General features: G+C 45.9%; 1 protein-coding gene across 1 annotated transcript; it reads left to right on the top strand.

Moving 5' to 3' along the window:
* Positions 1 to 2,362: 2,362 nt before the first annotated feature.
* LOC133896349 (putative wall-associated receptor kinase-like 16) lies at positions 2,363 to 5,060 on the top strand. The gene is made up of 3 exons (XM_062336937.1): positions 2,363 to 3,355; positions 3,512 to 3,682; positions 3,762 to 5,060. The coding sequence occupies exons 1-3, from the start codon at positions 2,458 to 2,460 to the stop codon at positions 4,940 to 4,942; spliced, it is 2,250 nt and encodes a 749-aa protein (XP_062192921.1). The 5' UTR covers positions 2,363 to 2,457; the 3' UTR covers positions 4,943 to 5,060.
* The last annotated feature ends 3,134 nt before the right edge of the window (positions 5,061 to 8,194 follow it).

Genomic DNA, 8,194 nt, shown 5'->3' with positions numbered 1-8,194 from the left:
GGGGTCCCTGAGTCCCGAGACCAGGCCAGCCGTCCGCCACGTGCCACCATCTCGCGAGATCCCTCCTGCAGGATGAGGAAAATCTAAGTTCCGGGAGAAGGTGCTCGGGGCCACAGCCTCTGGTCCCCGAGCACCCCAGTTCCCCGATGACCCGCAGAGTTCAAGTACCGGGAAGAAAGTGCTCGGGGAGGTGCCCGCTCGCCCCCGAGTACCCTAGTCCCCCGATGGGTTGAAGAGCCAAGTGCTCGGGAGAGAGTGCTCGGGGCTGCACGTGGCAGCCCCCGAGTACTCGGTTCCCCGAAGGTTCTACAGAAGTGCTCGGGAGAGAGTGCTCGGGGCTGCACGTGGCAGCCCCCGAGTACTCGGTTCCCCGAAGGTTCTACAGAAGTGCTCGGGAGAGAGTGCTCGGGGCTGCACGTGGCAGCCCCTGAGCACTCGGTTCCCCGAAGGTTCGCGCGAGAACACCCGATGCCCCGACAACCCAGAAGGGCCCGCCGACGAGGTGTCAACCAGTCAGAGGTCCAAAGCCGTATTTAATGGGCATGCGCGGCCTGACGCCCTGACATCCTGATATCCCCAACTACTCCCGCTGCAGTGTCAGTCCCTGCCATGCTTTGGCAGAGGGGCGTGGGGGCATTAATTGCACGGGTCCCGTCCCGTATCATCCGGGGTATCTCGGGATAACGTTGCCAGGATCAAATCGTTCCGCCTGCCACCCTGCCCTGGCAGAGGAACAAGACAGGGTGGGTGCGCCGAGTGCCTCTGTGGCTGCCCGGTGGGCCCTCTCAATGGCGTCAGGGCGTCCACAATGACGGGTGGTCGGACGCGCGCCGCGTTTTTCCACCGCCCCTGTCACTTCGCCCAGAGGGAATGATGACGCCTTTTCTCAGTCGTGGCGTCTTGGAACATGCGCCCCTTTTTTCCCATTTGGGGTATGTCGTGGCCGGCGAGTGCATAAAAGGATGAGCATACAGAAAGAAAGAGATGGAGAATACAGACCAAGGCAACCCGAACACACAAGAAAACATCCGAAGACAGATCGAGACGATCGAAGACATCATCCGAAGAACACCGCAAGCAAGCTTGAGTAGAGCTAGAACAAGGGAGCCTCAAGCTCTCAGTTAGACAATATATTCTTGTAACCAGACATATCCCTGAGGGATCCCCTTCGGGGAAGGATATTGCATCCACACAGGAGTAGTGTATTATGCCCCCGTGCGGCCCGAACCTGTCTAAACTCCGGTGCATTTATTTCTCTTTGCACTAGGTCGACCATCCCCCACCACCGGCCGCTGCATTTATTTCCAGTTCCATTTATTTCTCCGACGAACTCATTCAGGATCATCCCCCCAGCCGAATATCTAAAAAGGGGTCTCTCGGGATCCCTGCGACAGGAGTTCATCCTCCAACAGTTGCGCTTGGAGGTAAAGGCAGTGGATGTGGGCCTTTTTTAAATGATTTGGATGGACTATACTTAGGCTTGTGGTACTCCGGTTTGCGCACTGTGTCTGCAACCTCCTTATGCAGAGATGCAAGCACACAAACAATATCGAGGTCTTGTGGCCGTTGAACTAGGACAATTGATTTGATATCATCCCTAAGTCTATCTATGAATCTCATTTTATGATACCTAGGGTATGTAGCCGATTTATATGCAATAAGTTGGTCCACTAATGCAAAGAACTGCTCAATATACTCAGCTACCGATCCTACTTGTTTGATATGGAAGAGCTGCCTAATTAAAATTTCAGGATCATCTCTACCAAATCGATCATGCAGCAATTGACAAAACTCTTCCTAAGCTATGTGACGAATACGACGTTCCACTGCTTGCAGCTAGAGGGCTGCCACGCTCGAGAAATGCATGGTGGCTACCTTGATCCAAATGTCAGGAGAGACCGAGTAGAGATCAAAGTAGTCTTCACAACGAGATCTCTGCTTGGACCTTTTGCCTCTTCCCAGTTGGCGCGCTCGCTCGGTGTCTTCAGCTTCAGCGCCTACTGTTGCCGGATGGACAATAGGAGCACTGGCATCCTTCAACACGGATCCTTTTCAAATTCTAACTTTTAAACCTCTTGCTTGAACCCTATATAATCCAGTGATAGTGTGCGAATTAAATGAAACAACAGCGATTGCTCATGCCACCTAGATGTACGTCTAGCTCTGTTGATTGATAGTGTGGATATACACCTAGACAATCAAGCTCAACTCTTTTTGGATGTGAATTTAAGTACCTATTTTTTTAAATAAAATAGTTGTGTTTATATTTTATTGGTGCAGAGACTAGAAGTTATAATTTCATTATCTAAAAATGCCAACTGACCCGGTCCTTGCTAGATATTTTCAGTGTTTAACCTGCTGGAGCAGGAGGTAGCAAGGACAGCATAGCAACGCGAGGCAAAATACCAGTTGCACGCCCCACCGCTACTCACGCAAGTAAGGTGCAGGGAGAGGCAGATGCAGATGCTTCTTACTCTGATCATCGCCGTGCTCGTTTCGGCATGGCCAGCAGCTGCAACGCCACCAAACTCGGGCGCCTCTTGCCAGCGCCGGTGCGGCGACTTGGAAATCCCGTATCCGTTCGGCGTCGGCCGCGGCTGCTACCTCTACACGGGCGAAGGCGACATCACCTTCGGGCTCACCTGCAACCGCACCGCCGACGGCAGGTACCAGGCCATTAGCGGCGAGGCTGTCGAGGTCATCGGCATCTCCCTGCGCCGCGGCCAGGCGCGCATCCGCAGCGACATCAGGCCCTGGTGCTACAACCGCACGTCGCGGTCCATGGACGACAACAGCCCCTGGTGGACCGACCTCTCCGACTCGCAGTTCCGGCTTTCCGACGAGGCGAACCGGTTCGTCGTGGTCGGCTGCAACTCGCTGGCGTACGTGCAGTCGGTGAACACCGGGACAAAGTATATGACCGGGTGCATGGCCACGTGCCCGGGCGCCGGGCGGCTGGAGAACGGCTCGTGCTCCGGCATGGGCTGCTGCCAGGCAGCCATCCCCAGGGGGATCAACACGTATAGGGTGCAGTTCGATGACAGATTCAACACCTCCGGGATCACGGGCTTCAGCCGGTGCAGCTACGCCGTGCTGATGGAGGCCACGGCGTTCGACTTCCGGACCACGTACGTCACCACCGGCGACTTCGTGGAGTCCACCGGCGGGAAGGTGCCGCTGGTGCTCGACTGGGTGGTGGGAAAGGAGACGTGCAGGGAGGCGGCGCGGAACACGACGGCGTACATGTGCGTCAGCAGCAACAGCGAGTGCGTCGATTCCAGGAACGGGCCCGGCTATCTCTGCAACTGCTCCACAGGGCACGAAGGCAATCCGTACCTCCCTCATGGCTGCCAAGGTCTGTTCTGTTCTTCAGTTCCTTCGAGATCGATCTTGCTGGCCTTCATCAGAATGATTGATGATTATTCATGAACAATGATCTGTAATCGACCTGTTGCTAGTTTAACAGGCAGAATTTCATGAATTTTTTTATTGGCCCTTTTTTTATTTGCAGACGTTAACGAGTGCGAGGACACAAGATTCAAGTACCCGTGCTCTGTTCCAGGAACCTGTATCAACACTCCTGGAGGATACATCTGTTCTTGCCCTGACAAGACAGCAGGCAGCGCTTACAATGGCACATGCGAGCCCAAGAAATCTCAACTTGGAGTGCAAATGGCAGTTGGTACTTCATCTCTCCATTTCCTACTTTTACCTATTCATTTCGATCCTCTGCAGCATCTGATCTTTTAACCTTGCTGCAGGTGTTAGCATTGGCGTAGTTGCGCTAGTAGTTACCATGTCCTGTGCTTACTTGATCCACCAGAAGAGGAGCCTCGCCGCTGTAAAGAAGAAGTACTTCAAGCAACACGGGGGCCTCTTGCTGTTCGAGGAAATGAAGTCAAAACAGGGGCTATCCTTCACATTGTTCACCAAAGAAGAGCTCGAAGAGGCGACCGACAATTTCTACGAGCGAAATGTGCTCGGGAAGGGAGGGAGTGGCACTGTTTACAAGGGGTTTTTGAAAGACAAGAGATTAGTTGCGATAAAGAAGTGCAAGCTGATCAGCGAGAGGCAGGAGAAAGAGTTCGGGAAGGAGATGCTCATCTTGTCACAAGTCAACCACAGGAACGTCGTCAAGCTGTACGGCTGCTGCCTCGAGGTGGAAGTCCCTATGCTCGTCTACCCGTTCATCCCAAACGGCACGCTGCACCAGCTCATCCATGGCGGCCACCTCGGATCACGCATCTCCTTCGCGACGCGCATGAAGATCGCGCATGAGACCGCTGAAGCACTCGCCTACCTCCATTCCTGGGCTTCACCCCCAATCATCCACGGCGACGTGAAATCACCAAACATACTGATCGACGAGGACTACACCGCAAAAGTTTCGGACTTTGGAGCTTCGACATTGGCTCCGACAGATGAAGCTCAGTTTGTCACGTTTGTCCAAGGGACTTACAGTTACCTCGACCCGGAGTACATGCAGACCTCCAAGTTGACAAGTAAGAGTGACGTGTACAGCTTCGGTGTCGTCCTCCTGGAGCTACTCACATGCAGAAAGGCGATGAACCTCCATGCGCTCGAGGAGGAGACAAACCTCTCATCGCATTTCCTCCTCGCCGTGAGTGAGAACAGGCTTGATGAGATACTGGACGCCCAGATAAAAAGCGAGCAGAGCATTGAGTTGATCGAGCTGGTGGCAGAGCTAGCGAAGCAGTGCCTAGAGATGTCTAGCGAGAAGAGGCCCTCGATGCGGGAGGTTGCCGAAGAGCTCGACAGAGTTAGGAAGCTGTCGAAGCATCCTTGGGGGCAAGAAACTTCTGATGAGGAGCTGAAGGCCTTGCTTGTCGGATCACCAAGCACTTACTCTGAAATAGAACTTAGTAATGGGTATGTTAGCCTGACAGATTCAGCGTATTTAGGAATTCAATCTCCAAGATAATGTCATTTGCTTTTGTTTGTTCACTGAGTTATATAGACATACGGGTTTTTTTTCTGGAGGATTTCCATGTAAGAATATCATGGTTGTGCGCGTCTTGCTTTAATGATTTCTTTTTTTAGAGGTTTTTTAAAAAAATAGATGAAAGAAGAGGTGTTTTACTATTTCTTGTCACTACGTATATATCTTGCATCGTTGTCTCATACCACGGCATGTTCCATTGGAATGCAGCTCATCTGGCAGAGCATGGACTTCGTACTGGATCGTAATGGACTGGGCAGGACGTGCTTAGCTGTAGAGATAGGTCGGGACGGCATTCAGCCCACTAGGCGGCTCATCCACCTCCACATGAATCATACTATCATGTTTTTAATAATGAAAAAGACACCAAACAGTACACATAGCCTTCGTGTATTGGATCAGAGATCACAGATGCTGCAGCTGGGAGCCTGGGACTGGTCCACGTAGTGCATGCTGCTTGATCCACTTAGAATTGAAAACTACTCCCTCCGTTTCATGTTTGTCTACGATCTTAAGAGTATCTATCTCAAATTATTTATTTATTACGGTAACAAAAATATTTTATAGTTTATTTTACTGTGATGTTCTTAAGTGTATACATGTATTTATTTCAACGCTGGTGAGTTACTTGCTCTCATCCTTACATTGATTAAGGTGTAGCATAGTCATCTCAGTGTATTTTTTCATTCGATTTTAGTATTTCTTAGTTTGTATGTAATTATAGACGTGAATAATTACGAAACGGAAAGAGTACTAAATAGTATCTTGATTTCAAGCCGATGGGAATATCCTTGCTCAGCACCTGCAATGAAAGGCTGAAGCAGGGGTGACACCACGTCCTCCTATTCAAAATTACTATTAAAAACATCTATAATGAACAATATTTTTTTTAAAAAAAATATGTATTTTCAATGGCAGTGCACCCCTTCCTTTACATCCTAACTTCGCCCCTGGCGAAACGCCGAAACATGCATGGCCTGGAAATGAGCGGTCAAAAGCGGCACGCACAATGCGCACCGAGACGGTAGCTACGAAGTCGACCAAGTCTAGCTAGATCAAGACTGGAAACTCAATAATGCAGAGCCGTCTGACTGATTTTACAGCGTCCAAGGCTCCAAGAAAGGAATGGGGCAACAACAGAAAAGTCCTTCCGTTCGTGAGAGAGGTGCCATCGATCTCTTTCGCTGCAATTGGTGCTTGTTTTGCAGCTTACCGTTGCAAGCACGCATGCATGGAAAAGCCGCATGGGGGCATTCGCTTTTTTTTCACCTTAGATCCTCCGGTGACAGTCCATTTGCTACCCGATCTCACATAGATTCAGAACGATTCACGTATCATTCTCGACAATAATTATCACTTTCTAAAAAGTGACAACTCAGTAATTATCTTCGAAAAAAGTGCCATATAGCCATTATGCGTGGACTAACGAAGGAAATGCATTTATTCTCACGCTATCGCTTCGTTCTGTGCATTTATTCTCACGCCATTCGTCGGATTGAACTTGGTGAGTGGAATAAGAAGTCTTTCGGTTCTGTGGGCAGGATTCGCGCCGTACCTAGAATAACAAACACAAGAGAGATAAGCTTAGCAGTGGATTGTAACGTGTTAGATTGGTTGGTTTTTCACTGCAGATGAAACAATGGATTAGGCCCGTGTCGCATGCCCGCTTAATGCTGAAATTTTTGGGCTGAACCCCTGTATTTATCAAGCAACTCTCTCTGCTGTTGTTGCAACATTTTTATTCACCTAAGCAATACGACCAAAACAGTACCAGTATTTTGTGATCTTTGGCAACAATTTAATATCCAATCATAAATATTTGACATTTTAGACAATATCCGGTCAAAATTTTAAAACTTTAGCCACTAATACCTATTAAAATGTTTAGTTTAGAAAGATAGAAATCAAATGTATAGATTTTGTCTTGAAAAATACTTTCATAATCTTATAAACTAGCAAAGTGACCCACGTTAATAATGTAGCTAGCATCGCTGCAATATTTGTCACGATAACCTTTGATTAAAAAAACTTTTTATGAGGTTAGTGTCATTTAATTATAAAACACATAAAATTAGATGAAGAGATAAAAATTATGTTAATAGAAGAGAAAATTATTTATACTCTGAACTTAACCCGAATCGTATACATATATTGACTCGATTCGCATATATTTTGATCAACTATCATAATTATGTATGAGGTGTAGGCATCCTAATAAAAATCAGAATAGGTTTGTCTTACCTCTGTATTGTGCCTTGCTTGCTGCTTGCTTGGTGCGACAGCCTTGAGCTACACGATGTTCTTAATTTATTATCTTAGTAAAAAATTTGAATTTTTTTTTTATTTTTTATTATGAATTTAGCTATTGATAAATTGTATTTGACATTGACTCTTTATTTAGGTATTTGATTTTTTAAGACTATATTTGATATGAATCTTTCTTTTTTCTATCATAACCTAAATTTTAATTATTATTAATTTATTTTATTTGGACTCTTTATTTAGATGTTTTGCTTCTCAAACCGTATGGAAATTGAACTGCTAATTTTCTATGTCTTTTAATTCCGAATTTACCTATTTATTAATCGTATTTGATATGGACTCTTTGGTTTAATCTAGACCGTTAGATGATCATAACAATGAGTGATCTAGATATTTTTTAATTAACGTGGTAATTTCGTGGCTTTGAGAGCAAAAGTGGATGCTCCTTTTTTATTACAAATTTTAGCTATTGATTAATTATATTTTACATAGAAGTTTTATTTAGGTCTTTGATTTTTATAATAATTTGATTTTTTTTTCTAAGACTGTCTTAGATATAGATCCTTCTTTTTCTATATTACCCAAATTTCAATTATTATTAATTTATTTTATTTGGACTATTTATTTAGATGTTTTGTTTCCCCAATGGTATGAAAATCGAACTGCTAATTTTCCATGTCTTTTAATTTGAATTCACCTATTTATTAATCGTACTTGATATGAATTTTTTTTAATCTAGATCATTAGATGTTCATAACGATGAGTGGTCTAGATCATTTTTTTTCTATTAATGTGGTAGTTTCATGGCCTTAAGAGCGAATGTGGAGACTCCTTTTTCCCTTAAATATTAAGATAATAGATAGAAAGATTTATTGGATTCTATAGATGTAGCGAGATTTTTTAATAATATTATTTTATTAGAAAATTATAAAAATAATATCTAAAATCATAAAATTGCAAGAATATGTACAT

Source organism: Phragmites australis, chromosome 16 (assembly GCF_958298935.1).
Source record: "Phragmites australis chromosome 16, lpPhrAust1.1, whole genome shotgun sequence".
Taxonomy (NCBI): Eukaryota; Viridiplantae; Streptophyta; class Magnoliopsida; order Poales; family Poaceae; genus Phragmites; species Phragmites australis.
Note: the sequence above shows the minus strand (reverse complement) of the source record. Positions and strands in the feature narration are given on the sequence as shown.

Bases quoted from the DNA above. Each gene is read 5' to 3' on its own strand.
- LOC133896349 (XM_062336937.1), top strand. From the start codon at position 2,458: ATGCAGATGCTTCTTACTCTGATCATCGCCGTGCTCGTTTCGGCATGG. The intron at 3,356-3,511 runs GTCTGTTCTGTT...TTTTATTTGCAG, and splicing joins CCTCCCTCATGGCTGCCAAG to ACGTTAACGAGTGCGAGGAC. The intron at 3,683-3,761 runs GTACTTCATCTC...ACCTTGCTGCAG, and splicing joins TGGAGTGCAAATGGCAGTTG to GTGTTAGCATTGGCGTAGTT.